Below are 17,586 nucleotides of genomic sequence, written 5' to 3'. Positions count from 1 at the left end.
TCCTTGAGCCATGATCCTCTTGTCTTAGCCTCCCAAACGCTGGGATTACAAGCTTGTGCCACCATGCCTGGCTCCTATTTTATTTTGAAACATGGTTTTGCCAAGTTGAAGGGCATTGCTAAGTTACCAAGGCTAAAACCTGCAGTCCTCCAGTCTCAGTCTCCCAAGCACCAGGTTACAGGCATGCATCACTGGGCCAGTTCATCCTATAACTTTATTTATTATTATTATTATTAATTATTTTTCAGTACTGAGTGTGGAACCCAGGGGCATTCTACACCCCCTGCCCTATTTTTTATTCTTTATTTTGAAACAGGGTCTCCAAAGGGCCTCACTAAGTAGCTGAGGCTGTCCTTGAACCATGATCACCTGTGATCCTCCTGTTTCAACCTCCCAAGTACTGGGTTTACAAGTGTGCGCCACCTAGCCCGGCTTCCCTATACCTTTTTAGGAGAGAGAGAGGATGGGAGAAGTCTGGAGGAAGCGGAGGCCTGTGTGACTTCTGAGCTACCTGAACCTGCCCGTTTTGTACTGACAGGACCAGGCTTAGGGTAGGAAAGAGAAGGCAGGTGGCTCTTAGACAGGGTTGGGAAGACCCCTGTGCTGGAGCAGCTGGGCGGCCGGCCCAGATTGAGGAAGCAGTTTGGGGACTGTCTGCGCAGGAAGTGGAGGCCATGCCTCAGATGTGCACTCCCCAAGAAGGAGGTGATGATAGGAGTCCAGGGCATGGGGGTGGTAGGTGGAGAATTATGAGCGCTTCGAGAAGGGTGGGGCCTGCCCACCCTGTTTCCTGATACCCTGCCAGGTGTTTCCTGGCTCCTGCTCCTTCCACCCCACTCTTGGGGTGCTTTTGAGTGCAGGCACCTCTCAGAGTCACCAGTAGCGCGGGCTCCACCCACTGCTACCCGCAGGGCACACGTGGTACTGCTCCTTCCTGGGACAGGGGTGTGCTTGGGGTGGATGCCTTGAGAACTGTGTCCCTCTTGCCAAGATGTGGGCTCTTCTAGACCTTTCCCTGCTTCTGTGAACAACTTCTCCATGTTATCCAAAACAAAGGAGCCAGGCATGGTGGCACATGCCTGCAATCCCAGCATTCAGGAGGCTGAGACAGGAGGATCGCAGTGCTTGGACAGCCTCAGCTACTTAGTAAGGCCCTTTGCAACTCAGTGAGACCCTGTTTCAAAAATAAAGAATAAAAACTAGGGCTGGGGGTGTAGTCCGAGGTAGAATACCCCTGGGTTCCATCCCCAGTATCACACACAAAAAAAAAAAAAGAAAAGAAAAAGCCCCCCACCAGGTGCCCATCAGAGCAGGAGAAGGACCTTGCTTGTGTGGGAGGGCTGGAAAAGAGAACCTGCAGAAGGGGTCTGATGGGCTGGCAAGGTGGCGCAGCACCCCTGTATTCCCAGTACTTGGGAGGCTGAGATGGGAGGATTGCAGGTTGGAGACAGCCTGAGTAACTTTGCGAGGCCCCCACAACTTAGTGAGACTGTGTTTCAAAATATAAAAATGGGCTGAGGGTGTAGCTCGGTGGTAGAATGCCGCTGGGTTTGGTTTCTAGTACCACACACACAAAACAGAGGGGGTCTGATGAGAGCAATTAACAGGGCCTCCCGAGAGGGCGTGGCGACGCACACTCCTAATCCCAGCAGTTGGGAGGCTGAGACAGGAGGATCGCGGTTCGCGGACAGCCTCAGCTACTTAGTGAGGCCCTCTGCAACTCAGTGAGACCCTGTTTCAAAATAAAGAAGAAAAAATAGGGCAGGGGGTGTAGCTCGGAGGTCGAATGCCCCTGGGTTCCATCCCCAGTACCCCAAAAAACAAAGGGTTGCCCTCAGCTTCCTGACCGGCCTCTCTCACCTTCCTGCAGGGTCTCCCATGGGATTGCTGGGACCTTGCTGGGTGAGATGGCCTTGTGTGCAAAAAAGCGCCCCCCAGGTAAGAAAGGCAAGAAATGGGGATCCCTGGGGCTCCCAGGAGTGGCTGCTCTCAGAGTTCGGGGAGCCAACGAGAGAGGGACCACTGGTATGGGTCTGAGGACTGGGAGATTAAGGCCTCTGGGCATCCTGCGCCAGGGGGTGGGGATGGGGGTGCACCGGGAGCCAAGAGAATCTTCCGTTTGATGTTTGAGCCCGGTTCTCTGCCTGGGTGGTGCTGAGTGCCAGCCCCCGCCCCGAAACACCTGTCCTGGTCATCTCGAGCACCTGCAGCTCCTACTCTCAGGCCTGGGAAGCCCCCACGGATGCTCTGCGCATCTGTCCACTACCGGGTCCTGGTTTTCCTGCGGATGGGGAGATGAGAGGGGTTGCCCCCGACAACGCGGGCTGCCCGAAGGCTCACCCACGCCGGCCCTGGCGGTGGCAGCCCCCCCCCCCCCCCCCCCCGTGTGCGGCTGTCGCCTACGCGGTCTGCGAGCTGGAGCTGGCAGGCTGCTGCCCCTGCAGCCGGAGCGGGCGGGGGCGGAGCCCGGGGCGTGCGCGCCGCGTCCGCGCTGTCCTCCGCGGGGGGCGAGCTCGCCGAGGGCCCCGGGTGCAGGCGGCCGTGAAGATGGCCCGGGTGGCGGGTGGAGCGTGCGCCCCACGGCCCGGGCTCCCTTCTGAGCGGCCGCGGCTCCTGCGCCTCCCCGGGGGGCCGCCCCGGAGGCGCCGTTGAGACCCAGGACGGACTAGTGAGCCCTCCTCGACTCAAACCGGGATCATGACGGTCCCCAAGGAGATGCCCGAGAAGTGGGCCCGGGCCGGGGTACCTCCCTCTTGGAGCCGAAAGAAGCCCTCTTGGGGGACAGGTAACGGGAGGCAGCGCGTGGGGGGGCAGCTCTTCGGCGGCCGGCATCCCTGTACCCTCTGATCTACAAGATCCTTGTCCTCAGCCTCCCCCAATCCTCCCTGTAGCTGAAGGGTTCCTACCTTCCTTCTTTGCATGATCTTTGGGATGGCGCAGGGTCTCAAGATGAGGGGTCCCCCCTGGGGAAGTTTCTGGGAGTTCTGCGGAGGAGGCCAGCAGTTCAGTTACTGCGGGGAGCTCTGCAGGGGTGTTGGGGAAAGGGCCTGGGATGCTGCCTTTCTCTCTGGCAGGTTTAAGGCACTAGGCTTCCTGCCTTTTAGAACCCGAGATCATCGTGACCCCTGGGAGATGGGCTGGGGAACCCTTCGTAGGAGACCCCCTTGTTCTGGGACCTGAACTTGGTGCCCGCAGTCTGGGACCTGCGGAGGTTCCAGATAGGGATGGTGGAGATAGTTATCATTGCCGAGTGCTGCTTAAGGGACTTGTGCGTAGATGTTCTAAGAAAGGCCAAGGTTAGCAACTGTTTCGATTACCTTTCCTTCCTCCCTCTTTCATCTCTGTCTCAGCCTGCATGACCCATATCCTTCACCACCACCCCCAACCTTCTCCTACTTGAGTATGAGCTTTGAAATAAGGTGATGTCATCGCTGACCAGTCAGAAGCTGCTGCTGGGGACATGTGACCTGCGGAGGCTCCTGTAGGGGGACTGCACGTGGGCTGAGATGCTGCCGCAGAGCGGCTCCGGGGCACCAGGACTCTCAGCCTTACCACCTCCTCCTGTTCAGGGAGCGTAGAGCCGTGGCTTGGACTGCAGGAGTCCTGGGGGCGAGGACGTTTGTGTCTTCAGCTGCTCCTCCTTGAGTGTGGGACAGACCCACCAATCATAGTAGCAAAAGGGTCTGGGGATTACCGTGACCCTTAATGGCTAAGACTCCTGCAGAGGGCTGGGGGCTAGGGGCTGCGCACGCCAGGGGAGAGCCTGATTGTTGATCCTGTGACTGTCACCCCCAGAGCCGTATGGGTACACGGTGGTGAGCGCTGGCAAGGACTAAAAGACTTCTCAGGTGCAGAGCTAACTCCATAAATCTGTGAAAGGAAACAGGGCCTCCTGGGAGTGGAAGCCCAGGAAGTAGGATGGGCCTGGCCAGGTGTGGGCCCAGGCTTCCTGACTGTAGTATCCTTCTGTTGCAGAGGAAGAGAGGAGGGCACGGGCTAATGACCGAGAATACAATGAGAAATTCCAGTATGCGGTGAGTCTAGACCACCTGTGCGTCTCTTCAAGTAGGAACATCTTGTGCAGGGAGCGAGGGCCGCAGGGGAAGGGAGCTGGGGGACAGAGGCAGCTTCCTCCGCGCTCTCTCTCCATCTGCTATTGTGATGACTTTTCCCGGCCTTCAAGGCTCAGTGAAGCGGAATACATTGATCCCAGGGGACTCCCTTCTCTCCTCTTTCCGCCTCCCACACTTGTGGTTGCTGCCTTTGGAGGCAGTGTAAAAGGTGGAGGAGGCTGAGATGGGTGGATTGCAGGTTGGAGGGCAGCCTCAGCAACTTAGCAAGGTCCCTTAGCAACTTAGTGAGATCCTGTCTCAAAGTGAAAAATAAAATGGGGCTGGGGTGTAGCTTGGAGGAAGAATCCTTCTGGGTTCAACCTCCAGTACCAGAAAAGAAAGGAGGAGCCAGGCGTGATGGTGCATGCTTGTACTCCCAGCATTTGGGAGGCTGAGACAGGAGGATTTGGGGTTTTTGGCCAGCCTCAGCTATTTAGGCTCTCAGCAACTTAGACCCTGTTTCAAAATAAAGAATAAGCTGTGCGTGGTGGCGCACGCTTGTAATCCCAGCATTCGGGAGGCTGAGACTGGAGGATCGCAGTTTGTGGACAGCCTCAGCCACTTAGTGAGGCCCTCTGCAACTTAGTGAGACCCTATTTCAAAATAAAGAATAAAAAGTAGGGCTGGGGGTGTAGCTCGGAGGTCAAATGCCCCTGGGGGTTCCATCCCCAAACCTGCAAACCCCCCCCCAAAAAAAAAAAAGAATAAATAGGGCTGAGGGGTGTAGCTCAAAGGTAGAATGCCCCTGGGTTCCATGCCTAGTATTGCAAAAATAAATAGTAAGTACGCCGGGCATGGTGGCGCACGCTTGTAATCCCCACGCTTGGGAGGCGGAGGCAGGAGGATGGTACAGGTTCGAAGCCAGCCGCGCTGGCTTAAGAAGAGACCCTGTTTCCAAATAAAAAGTATAAAATAGGTCTGGGAGTGTAGGTACAAGAACCCCAGTACCACCAAAATAAATAAATAAATAAATGAATAAAAATAAATAAGTAAATAAAATTTAAAAATAAAAAGGGCTGGGGTTCAATCCACAGTACCATAAAACAAAAAAAGGCAGAGGAGGCAGCGTCAGTCTGGGGCACCTCACTGACGCCCCCATCCCTTTCTGTAGAGTAACTGCATTAAGACCTCCAAGTACAACATCCTCACCTTTCTTCCGGTCAACCTCTTCGAGCAGTTCCAGGAAGTCGCCAACACCTACTTCCTGTTCCTTCTTATTCTGCAGGTGAGTGGCCTCTGGCACGCGGGGGTGGAGCCCCACAAAGCCTGGGGTGAGGAAGGTGGGTGGGGCCAGCGGTTGGGGCCTCAGGCCACCTTCTCTTCCCTCCTCAGTTGATCCCACAAATCTCTTCCCTGTCCTGGTTCACCACCATTGTGCCTTTGGTCCTCGTCCTTACCATCACAGCTGTTAAAGATGCCACAGACGACTATGTGAGTCGTTTTCTTCCTTCTCCCTTCCCATACCCCGCCACTTCTGCCCCCGACTTCCAGCCGGCTGTGCCCGGCCTGGCGAGGTCTGCGGCGTCCTGGGTGAGGGGCAGGATCAGGGAGATGGCCCGCTGACCACCCCGCTCCCCTGGAGCAGGAGATGGCTCTTAACTTTCTCAGTTGTCATTTCAGTTCCGCCACAAGAGTGACAACCAGGTCAACAACCGCCAGTCTCAGGTGCTGATCAGTGGAATGTGAGTATCTGCTGGGGCCGGGAAGGGGGCCGCTGGGCGGCTGTAGCTGCTGACCGCCCCTCTGCTGTCTTCTTGTTGGCACAGCCTCCAGCAGGAGCAGTGGATGAATGTCTGTGTCGGGGATATTATCAAGCTGGAAAATAACCAGTTTGTGGCGGTAAGGGACCAGGACCCTTGTAGGACCGCAGGGCTTTTCTTCCTCCTTGGCAGGAAGGGGCGGTCCTTCTTCATTTCTTTTGCCTTTTAAGCTTTCATGAAAGGAGATTGTCTCGGGTGGAGGGCTTCTGTGTCGTGCTAATGTGCCTGGGTCTAACCCTTCACACCATTCTTGGGTTGGAACTAAACCTACTAAGGATGCGTGGTAGAAACTGGGTGTGGTGGCCCACGCCTGCAATCCCAGTTCTTGGGAGGCTGAGACAGTAAGATTGCAGGTTCAGAGACAGCCCCAGCAATGTCGGGAGATGCTCGGCAACCTTAGGGAGACCCTGTTTCAAAAATAAAAAGGGCAGCCGGGTGTGGTGGTGCAGGCTTGTAATCCCAGCATTCAGGAGGCTGAAACCGGAGGATCGCGGTTCACGGACAGCCTCAGCTACTTAGTGAGGCCCTCTGCAACTCAGTGAGACCCTGTTTCAAAAATAAAGAATAAAAAATAGGGCTGAGGGTGTAGCTCAGAGGTAGAATGCCCCTGGGTTCCACCCCCAGACCCGCAAAAATAAAAACAAAAATAATAAAAAGGGTGTATAGCTCAGAGGTAGAACCCCCCCCCCCGAGTTCAATCCCCAGTAACACAAACACCCAAAGAAAAGAATGCTTAGCGAAGGAGTTGGTCCATTGCAGGTGGAGGGTTGAGTATGTGGACTTTCCTCCCGCCTTCTCTCTAGGCCGATCTGCTCCTCCTGTCTAGCAGTGAGCCCCACGGGCTGTGTTACATAGAGACAGCAGAACTGGATGGGTAAGTGCCACACTCCTCCTTAGGGGCAAAAAGATGGTTTTTGGAAGAGTTCTCAGATCTGGGCACTGTACCTTTTGCACATTTTAGGGCTTTGTATACGTTGGGTGCGGTGGTGTATATCTGCAATCCAGTACTTGGGAGGCTGAGACAGGAGAATCGCAGGTTCGAGCCAGCCTTAGCACTTTAGCGAGACCCTGTTTCAAAGTAAAAACTAAAATAGGAGCCGGGCTTGGTGGCGCACGCTTGTAATCTCAGCATTCGGGAGGCTGAGACCCGGAGGATCGTGGTCCGTGCACAGCCTCAGCTACTTAGTGAGGCCCTCTGCAACTAAATGAGACCCTGTTTCAAAATAAAGAATAAAAAGTTGGGCAGCGGTTGTAGCTCGGAGGTCAAATGCCTCTGCGTTCCATCCCGGACCTGCAAAAACTAAACTAAACTAAAATAGTGCTGGGGGGTGTATCTCAGAGGTAGAATGCCCCTGAGTTCTATCCCCAGTAGCACACACATACACAAAATAAGAGCTTTGGAAGCCAGGCGTGATGGCACATGCTTGTAAACCCAGCATTAGGGAGGCTGAGACAGGAGGATCATGGTTCGCAGACAGCCTCAGCTACTCAGTGAGGCCCTTTGCGACTCAGTGAGACCCTGTTTCAAAATAAGTAATAAGCCGGGTGTTGTGGCGCATGCTTGTAATCCCAGCATTCAGGTGGCTGAGACAGGAGGATTGTGGTTCGCAGACAGCCTCAGCTACTTAGGCCCTCTGCAACTCAGTGAGACCCTGTTTCAAAATAAAGAAAAAAAAAAAAAAAAAGGGCAGGGGGTGTAGCTCGGAGGTCGAAGGCCCTTGGGTTCCATCCCAGACCCACAAAAAAAAAAAAAAAAGAGGGTGTCAGTTGGAAATAGAATGCCCCTGGGTTCCATCCCTGGGGGGGAAAAAAAAAGGATGGGGCTTTGGAAATGTAGAAGTATTTGCTAGACTAAGTAGTGGTGCTCTATGGTTAAGTGCTCCAGGTAGAACCTGGAGGTGGGGGAGGGAGCAAGGAATCAGGAATACTGTCCTTCCAGAGAGACCAACATGAAAGTACGCCAGGCGATTCCAGTCACCTCCGAACTGGGAGACATCAGTAAGCTGGCCAAGTTCGATGGTGAGTACTCGTGGGGACAGCCTTCAGGTGGGGAGGCGGCAGTTTGGGCTTAGAGTTCAGCTACCTTTTCAGCCAGGTGTGGTTACTCACACCTCTAAAACCGGGGCTTGGGAGTCAGAGACAGGAGGATAGCAGGTTCATGGCCAGCCTGAGCCACTTAGCAAGACCCTGTTTCCAAATAAAAAATAAGACAGGCTGGGCGTGGTGGCGCACGCTTGTAATCCCAGCATTCGGGAGGCTGAGACGGGAGGATCGCGGTTCGCGGACAGCCTCAGCTACTTAGGCCCTTTGCAACTCAGTGAGACCCTGTTTCAAAATAGAATAAAAAATAGGGCTGGGCATGAGGCTCAGAGGTAGAATGCCCCTGGGTTCCATCCCCAGTTCTGCAAAAAAGACAAAGCAAACAATAAAAAAAAAACCAAAGCCTGGGAATGTAGCTCAGTGGTAGAATGCCTCTGGATTTAATCTGTAGACCACAAAAATGGGTTAATAGATAAATAAACGGCATCTTTTCTTTTTTTCTCTTGCCACTGTGACCTTGTAGCTCCCCGGTCTTCTGGGGAGGGGAGTGTTGGGAAAGGCAGGAGTTTATCATTCACTAACGAGTTGACAGTTATTTGAGGAAGTTTTGTGGCCGAGAGCCTCCCAATTGCCGTGCTTGTTAAGTTCGGTTTGCCCTTTATTTTGGTACTGGGGATTGAACCAAGGGGCATTCTATCTCCCAGCTACACCGCCAGCCTTTTATTTTTTGTGGCACTGGAGATTGAAGCCAGGGGCATTCTACCTCTGAGCTAAACCTCTAGTCCGATTTTATTTCTTATTTGGAAACAGGATCTCACTAAGTTGGAGAGAGCCTCACCAAGTTGTCGAGGCTGACTTCGAATCTGCGATCCTCCTGTCTCAGCCTCCCAAGTCCTGGGATTACAAGCGTGAATCACCACGCTGAGCCTGGGATACTATCTTTGGAGAACAGGGTCCTCAAACTGGGAGTACAAAGCCCACTCAAAGTAGACTGTCGATATTAGCGCATGGTGCTTTATTTTGCTGGAGAGTTTGCCATTCCCATCCCCCCCACGGAATGTGGGTGGCCCTGTGTCCTTACAGCCTTCCTCCCTCGGCCGCTTTTCCTGTCTTTGTCCTGACCGGGCTGTTGCCTGGACGCTGAGCAGTGACGCTCTCATCCCCTGTCCAGGTGAAGTGATCTGTGAGCCCCCCAACAATAAGCTGGACAAATTCAGTGGGACTCTCTACTGGAAGGAAAACAAGTTTCCTCTGAGCAACCAGAATGTGCTGCTGCGGGGCTGCGTGCTGAGAAACACCGAGTGGTGCTTCGGGCTGGTCATCTTTGCAGGTGAGTCTCCTAGCAGCCAAAGGGAGAAGGGTCAAGGGTGAGTGACTCAGCTCTCCTTCAGGACTGTGGGACGCAACTGAGTGGGATGATAGAATACATAAGGTAAGCCGGGCGTGGTGGCGCACGCTCATAATCCCCGCGCTTGGGAGGCTGAGACAGGAGGGTCGCACAGGTTCCAAGCCAGCCTCAGCTACTTAGTGAGGCTCTCAACAACTTAGTGAGACCCTGTTTCCAAATAAAGTATAAAACACTGCTGGGGGTATAGCCCAGAGGTGGAAAGCCCCTGGGTTCTACCCCCAGTACCACACACACACAAAAACAAAACAAAACAAAAAAACTCTAGCCCTAAACTGGATAGTCAGAGGCAACATACAGTAACTCTGTTTCAAAATAAAAAGGGCTGGGCTTGTAGCTCAGAGGGAGAGTTTCCCTGGGCTAAGTCCTCAGTATCACAAAAACAAAACAAAACAAAAAAACAGAACAAACGCAAGCATGGTGGCACAGGTTTATAATCCCAGTACTCGGACTGAGACAGGAGGATTGCGGGTTCAAAGCCAGCCTCAGCAATTTAGGTCATCTCCAACTTGGTGAGACCCTGTTTCCAAATAAAAGAATAAAATAGGTCTGCTGGTATAGCTTGGGGGTAGAATTCCCCTGGGTTCCGTCCCCAGTACTACAAAAAACCCAAAGCAAACCAAAATAACAACAACAACAACAACAACAAAACAATGCTGGGTGTGGTGGCGCACGCTTGTAATCCCCGCACTTGGAAGGCTGAGGCAGGAGGATCTCACAGGTTCGAAGCCAGCCTCAGCTACTTAGTGAGGCTTTCAGCAACTTAGCGAGACCCTGTTTCCAAATAAAATATTTTAAAAAAAGATCTGGGAATATAGCCTGGAGGTAGAAAGCCTCTGGGTTCTACCCCTAGTACCACCAAAAAAAAAAAAAAACCAAAAACAAAAAAAACCCAAAAAACCCCAAAAAAACTCACAACAACAACAACAACAACAAAAAACAGAACACTATCCAGGCGTGGTGGCGGACACTTGTAATCCCAGCATTTGGGAGGCTGGGACAGGAGGATCACTGGTTCAAGGACAGCCTCAGCTACTTCATGAGGCCCTTTGCAACTCAGTGAGACCCTGTTTCAAATTAAAGAATAAAAAATAGGGCCGGGTGTGGTGGCGCATGCTTGTAATCCCAGCTCTTGGGAGGCGGAGACAGGAGGATCACACTGGTTCGCAGCCAGCCTCACTGACTTAAGAGACCCTGTTTCCAAATAAAAATATAAAATAGGTCCAGAGTGTAGCCCAGAGGTAGAAGGGTTTCCAGGAACCCCAGTACAACCAAAAAGAAAAAGAAAAAAAAATAGGGATGAGGGTGTCACTCAGCAGTAGAATGCCCTTGGGTTCCATCCGCAGTGCCGCAAAAACAAAAACAAATAAATAAAGAATAAAAAATAGTACTGGGGGGGTGCAGCTAGAAGGTAGACTGTCCCTGGGTTCCATCTCCAGTATCACACACACAAAAAAAAAATCCTCACTTCCAGCCCCGATAACAAGTCTCTTGTGGGCTCTGTGTCCCCATCCCACCCCGATGTCCTGTGGCCGGAGGCTCGAGCCAGGGGTAGGTTTGTTACTGCGCGTTTGCCCCCTAGGTCCCGACACTAAGCTGATGCAGAACAGCGGCAGGACGAAGTTCAAGAGAACCAGCATCGATCGCCTGATGAACACCCTGGTCCTCTGGGTAAGCGCCTCCCTCTCCCTGGCCGGGCTTCCCCGGCTCCCTCGCTCCTGGCCAGTACTCAGTCTCTGGGTTTGTCTCTCCAGGCAGGTCAGCTACTCAAAGGCGGTGTTTATGTCAAGAATCCTTTTAGACTTGGGAGATGTGATTAAAAAAAAACAACCCTTAGGAACATATGTGAAGCAACAGCTTAAAGAAAGCTAAAACAAACCATCCCTTCTCCAGGTGCCAGTTCTGACAGCAGCACGTGACCCTCTGTTTGCCTTTGCTGGGGACAAGGTGGCCTTCATGAGGATGGGGGGGAATTAAAAGCCAAATTTCCACTTGGAAGATGGTTAGGGTCTCCCCCCCACACCGGCCTCCACGCCCCCACCCCGACTTCAAAGGATGAAGGATCCCAGAGGAAAAGTTTCTGTTTTTATTTTTTGGCAACTCCTGAATCCTTCTCTTGTTCAGCTAGAAATCTGAGCTCTCGGCTCCCCTTCTTGTGCCCCTCCTGACTGCTACCTGCCCCCTCCCCATGCCCGCCTGCAATGGCTGGGGCCTGAGCTGTTTGAGACTTCCCTCCCTGGCTTGGGTTTGCAGAAACCCGGCCTGTGGGAGCCAGGGTAGGTCTGCCCCAAAGAGGCGTGCTGCGCCCCCTGGTGGTCAGCGGGCACCAGGCTGGTCCTGAAGTTGTGGAAGAACATTGATCTTGATTATTTTATTTACTTACTTACTTATTTTATTTTTGTTATTTTTTTGTGGTAGTGGGGATGGAACCCAGAAGCATTCTACCACTGAGCTACACCCCCAGACCTATTCTATTCTTTTTACTTAGAAACAGGGTCTCGCAAAGTTGCAGATGGCCTCACTAAGTTGCCGAGGCTGCCTGGAAACCTGCGATCCTCCTGTCTCAGCCTTCCAAGTTGTGAGATTACAAATGTGCGCCACCGCACCCGGCTAATTATTTTCTTTTAATCACCAAGTCCTACTTATGATCTGTCTTTCAGGGCTCCAAGATTTATTATTGTTGTTGTTGTTGTTGTTATTATTATTACTGAAGAAATCTAACTGGACGTGGTGATACATACTTGTAATCTCAGTACTTGGGAGGCTGAGACAGGAGGATTGCGGGTTTGTGGCCAGCCTTAGCTACTTAAGCCCTCGGCAGCTTAGTGAGACCCTGTTTCAAAATAAAGAATGAGCCGGGCATAGTGGCACACGCTTGTAATCCTAGAATTTGGGAGGTTAAGACAGGAGGATCGCGGTTCATAGACAGCCTCAGCTACCTAGTGAGGTCCTTTGCAAATCGGTGAGCCCCTATTTAAAAAATAAAGAATAAAAAATATAGGGCTGAGGGTGTAGCTTGGAGTTAGACTGCCCTGGGTTCCATCCCCAGTACTGCAAAAATAAATAAACAAATAAATAATATAGGCCTGGGGTTTGTAGCTCAGAGGCAGAAAGCCCCTAGGTTCAATCCTCAGTACCGCAAAATAAGTAAACAAATAAATAAAAAGAGCTGCCGGGCCTGTTGGTGTATGCCTATAATCCCCGTCCCTGGGAGGCTGAGACAGGAGGATCACGGGCTGTAGGACAGCCTTGGCAACATATCAAGACACCCAGCACCCTAGTGACACCTTGTTTCAAAGCTAAAATAAAATACAAAGGGGAGGCTGGGGATGTAGCTCAGTGGTAGAACGCTCCTGGTTCAATCCCTTTTACCACCAAAAATATATAAAAAAGATGCCTGAGACTTTAAGTGTCAGAGTCCTTATAAGCATGGGGACCTCTTCCAGGGAGGACCTTGGTCTCACGGGCTTCCTAAACCTCTGAGGGTTCTCTGCTTCTCGTTCCTCTGCAGATTTTTGGGTTCCTGGTCTGCATGGGGGTGATCCTGGCCATCGGCAATGCCATCTGGGAGCACGAGGTCGGGACGCGCTTCCAGGTGTATCTACCCTGGGACGAGGCGGTGGACAGTGCCTTCTTCTCCGGCTTCCTCTCCTTCTGGTCCTACATCATCATTCTCAACACTGTCGTGCCCATTTCGCTGTATGTCAGGTATGTGCTCCTTCTGTCCTGGGGTCTCAGGTGGCCCCTTGCTAAACTTTTCTTTTGCGGGTCTGGGGATGGAACCCAGGGACATTCTACCTCTGAGCTATACCCCCAGCCCTTTTTATTTTTTTATTTTTTGTGGTGCTGGAGATGGAACCAAGAGGCTTTCTACCTTTGGGCTACACTCCCAGATCTATTTTCTATTTTATTCGGAAACAGGGTCTCACTAAGTTGCTGAGAGCCTCACTAAGTAGCTGAGGCTGGCTCCAAACCTGCGTGATCCTCCTGTCTCAGCCTCCCAAGTACTGGGATTACAAGCATGCACCAACACGCCCGGCCTTATTCTTTATTTTTGAAACAGGGTCTCACTAAGTTGCAAAGGGCCTCACTAAGTAGCTGAGGCTGTCTGCAAACCGCCATCCTCTGGTCTCAGCCTCCCAAATGCTGGGACTGCAAGCATGTGCCACCACGCCCAGCCTAAGCTTTTCTATGAAGAAGAAATCCTTGAGAAGAATTGTGGAGTCCTCTTCTTTCTGGACTGTGAATATTTTATGTAATCTGTTGATGTGCAGAGAAAACTTTTTTTTTTTTTTTTTGCGGTACTGGGGATGGAACCCAGGGGCATTCTACCTCCAAGCTACACCCCAGCCCTATTTTTTATTCTTTATTTGGAAACAGGATCTCACTGAGTTGCAAAGGGCCTCACTAAGTAGCTGAGGCTGGCTGCAAAATGCGATCCTTTCTCAGCCTCCCAAAGGCTGGGATTATAAGTGTGCGCCACCATGCACGGCTCAGAGAAAAGTTTTTACCATAGTTGTCTGGCATTTTGGATTGTATGAGAATTAAAAGCAGGTTAATTGATTTAGCACTTAATTTATCACATGCCTTTTATCTGCAGAGAAGTATGCACATGCATAGCTGAACTAGGAAGCCGGCGTCGTGGTGGACACCTGTAATCCATTACTTAGGAGAGGCTGAGACAGGAGGATCAGAGGTTTGAGACTAGCCTCAGCAATTTAGCAAGCCTCGCAACAACCTAGCAAGACCCTGCTTCAGAACAAAACATAAAGAGCCGGGCGTGGTGGCGCACACTTGTAATCCCAGCATTCGGGAGGCTGAGGCAGGAGGATCTGGGTTCGCGATCAGCCTCAGCTACTTAGTGAGGCCCTCTGCAACTTAGTGAGACCCTGTTTCCAAATAAAGAATAAAAGGGAGCCGGGCGTTGTGTCGCATGCTTGTAATCCCAGCATTCGGGAGGCTGAGACTGGAGGATCGTGGTTCGCAGACAGCCTCAGCTACTCAGGCAACTTAGTGAGACCCTATTTCAAAATAAAGAATAAAAAATAGGGTTGGGGGTGTAGCTTGGAGGTCAAATGCTCCTGGGTTCCATCCCCAGACCCACACACACACATACACAAAATAATAATAATGATAATAATAATAATACTCATTATTATTATTATTATTATAGGGCTGACCGGGCGTGGTGGCGCATGCTTGTAATCCCAGCATTCGGGAGGCTGAGACCAGAGGATCATGGTTCGCAGATAGCCTCAGCTTCTTAGTGAGGCCCTCTGCAACTCAGTGAGACCCGGTTTCAAAATAAGGAGTAAAAATAGGGCTGGGCATGTAGCTCAGAGGTCGAATGCCCCTGGGTTTCATCCCCAGACCCGCAAAAAAAAAAAAAAAAAAAAAAGGAAAAAAAAATAGGGCTGGATTATAGCTTGGCAATGGAAAGTCCCTGGGTTCCATCCCAGTATCGCACACACACAAGAATATGTTCAAAACATTAGATGACCCTAGCTGGGCTTGGTGGCACATGCCTGTTATTCCAGCTACTCAGGAGGCCAGGGGCGGGGTTCAGGATCGCAGTTTCCAGACCAGCCTAGGCAACTTAATGAGATCCTGTCTCAAAATAAGAAAAAGGTGTAACTGAGGGTGTAACTCCGTGGTAGTGGTAGCGCACCCCTGGACTCAGTCCTCAGTGCTGAAAAAAACATTACCAAACATCCCGGTGGTAGCATACCTATTATTATCATCGCGACTCTGGTTCTACGTAATTTATTTTCTTGCTTACAGCCTGCTGTTCATTTCCTCATCTTTGGGCTTTGTATCTAAGTTCCCTGGAAGCCCTGAGAAAGTTTTCTCTCTGAGTCTTACCAGGTTACAGTGTGTTTGTCGGTCAGTCCGTCCGTCATGGTTGGTCTGAAGCCCGTGGGAGGAGGCTTGATTAGCTGGGTGGGGAATGACAATCTTTCCAGCTATCTCATTTTTTGCTGGGTAACAAGATCCTGCTAGGAGCCTAGTTTGGTCAGAAGCAGGGTTCCAGATACGGCCCAGTGCTTGGCAAAGGCGGACCTGAACACAGAGCTCATTCTGGAAATGGTGACAGTCCCTCTACCGAAGGAGCAAAGAAGCCGGGCACGGTGCTGCAGGCCTACAATCCCAGCACTTGGGAGGCTGAGACAGGTGGATCGCAGGTTCAGTCAGCCTCAGCTACTTAGGCTCTTGGCAACTTAGCGAGACCCTGTTTCAATAAAAAAAAAAAAAAAAAAGAATTAGCCAGGCATGGTAGCGCATGCTTGCAATCCCAGCGTTTGGGTGGCTGAGACAGGAGGATTGTGTTTTGTGGACAGCCTCTGCTACTTTCTTTTGTGTGTGTGTGTGTGTGTGTGTGTGTGTGTGTGTGTGTGGTACTGGGGATGGAACCCAGGGGCATTCTACCTCCAAGCTACACCCCCAGCCTGATAGTTTTTCCTTTTTTTTTCTTTTTCTTTTTCTTTTCTTTTTTTCTTTTCTTTTTTTTTTTTTTTTTTTTTGGTGGTACTGGGGATGGAACCTTTCTACCTCTGGGCTACACTCCCAGACCTATTTTATATTTTATTTGGAAACAGGGTCTTTTAAGCCAGAGAGGCTGGCTTCGAACCTACACGATCCTCCTGTCTCTATCTCCCAAGCGCAGGGATTACAAGCGTGTGCCACCATGCCTGGCTTTTTTTTGAAACAGTGTCTCATTGAGTTGCAAAGGGCCTCACTAAGTAGTAGCTGAGGCTGTCTGCAAACCTGTCTCAGCCTCCCAGCAGCCTCAGCTACTTAGTGAGGCCCTTTGCAACTCACTGAAACCCTGTTTCAAGAGAGTAAAGACTAAAAAATAGGGCCGGGGATGTAGCTTGGAGGTAGAATGCTCCTGGGTTCCATCCCCAGTACCGAAAAAAAAAAAAAAAAAAAAAAAGTAAAATAAATAAATTAGGGCTGAGGTTGGAGCTCAGAATTAGAATACTCCTGAGTTCAATCCCTAGCATACCCCTCGCCCCCAAGAAAAATTAGCAGAGAAGAGGACGGGAGGGGTAAAAAGCCAGTAACTTGTTCCCATTCCCACATCCCGAGGCCCCTGGGCTGGGCCACCACAGGTGAGGGTGGCCAGCCAGGCCTTGCGCTTGGGGCCTTTGTGGCTTTCTTTCCCCAGCGTGGCCCCATTTGAGGTGGCATCTGTGTGGCCTGCAAAGCACCCTCATTATCTCTCTCTTTTTTTTCTCTCCCTTTCTTCTCGCACTTTCTCTTGTTTATTTTTTTTTTCTGCATGGTTTCTGTATTATTAGCCCTGAGGTAAGAACCGGCTGAGCGCCCTGTCTGCAGTCCCTCCTGCCCTCTGCCCGTGCACCTCTGTCTGGGGCGGGGCGGGGAGCTCCTTTCTCCCCCGAAGGCTCCCCCTGCCCCCTCCACCCAGGTGTCTCCTCCGTTCTCCTTCTCGTTCCTCCCCAGGCATGGTCGGGCCTGCGGCCAGGGCCCGTGGGGGTGGGGCGCGCCTCCCCTCCCTCCCCAGCCTCACCTCCTGTCCCTTGTGCAGCGTGGAAGTCATCCGTCTGGGTCACAGCTACTTCATCAACTGGGACAAGAAGATGTTCTGCATGAAGAAGCGGACTCCCGCGGAGGCCCGCACCACCACCCTCAACGAGGAGCTGGGCCAGGTGGAGTACATCTTCTCCGACAAGACGGGCACCCTCACCCAGAACATCATGGTCTTCAACAAGTGTTCCATCAACGGCCACAGCTACGGTAAGGCGCCGCCGCCGCAGGTCCCCCGGAGGGAGGGGCAGCTGGGCTCCCACGGGCGCCGGGAAGCTGGGTTTTACTCCTTTCCTGGTTGGGCTCAGGGCGCCTTGAAAGGGTGTGTTCTGAGCTGGGTGCTGTGACGCAGGCCTCTGACCCCAGTGCTTGGGAGGCTGTGACGGGAGGGTCACGGGTTTGAGGGCACTGCACAGTGACCCTACTGAGGCCTTGTTTCAAAACAAAAAATAGATGCCAGGTGTGGTGGCACACGCTTGTAATCCCAGCATTCGGCAGGCTCGTGGTTTATGGCCAGCCTCAGCTTAGCAAGGCCCTTTGCAACTCAGTGAGAGCACATTCCAAAATAAAGAATAAAAAATAGGGCTAAGAGGCGCCGGGCATGGTGGCGTACACTTGTAATCCCCGCTCTTGGGAGGCAGAGACAGGAGGATCGCACTGGTTCGAAGCCAGCCTCGCTGGCTTAAGAGACCCTGTTTAAAAAAAAAAAAAAAAAAATATA

At 51.9% G+C, this 17,586-nt stretch overlaps 1 protein-coding gene across 1 annotated transcript; it reads left to right on the top strand.

Annotated features, from left to right (window-relative positions):
* Window positions 1–1,907: 1,907 nt before the first annotated feature.
* On the top strand, window positions 1,908–17,212 carry ATP8B2 (ATPase phospholipid transporting 8B2; the record flags this gene model as incomplete). The annotated part of the gene is made up of 12 exons (XM_080691584.1): window positions 1,908–1,938; window positions 3,976–4,034; window positions 5,224–5,337; window positions 5,445–5,543; window positions 5,733–5,794; window positions 5,879–5,951; window positions 6,676–6,746; window positions 7,812–7,891; window positions 9,084–9,242; window positions 10,900–10,988; window positions 12,829–13,055; window positions 16,747–17,212. The coding sequence occupies 12 exons, from the start codon at window positions 1,908–1,910 to the stop codon at window positions 17,210–17,212; spliced, it is 1,530 nt and encodes a 509-aa protein (XP_080547710.1).
* Between the last annotated feature and the right edge of the window lie 374 nt (window positions 17,213–17,586).

Source organism: Muscardinus avellanarius (assembly GCF_963383645.1).
Source record: "Muscardinus avellanarius genome assembly, chromosome: 3".
Classification (NCBI taxonomy): domain Eukaryota; kingdom Metazoa; phylum Chordata; class Mammalia; order Rodentia; family Gliridae; genus Muscardinus; species Muscardinus avellanarius.
This window is presented reverse-complemented; position numbering and strand designations above follow the sequence as displayed.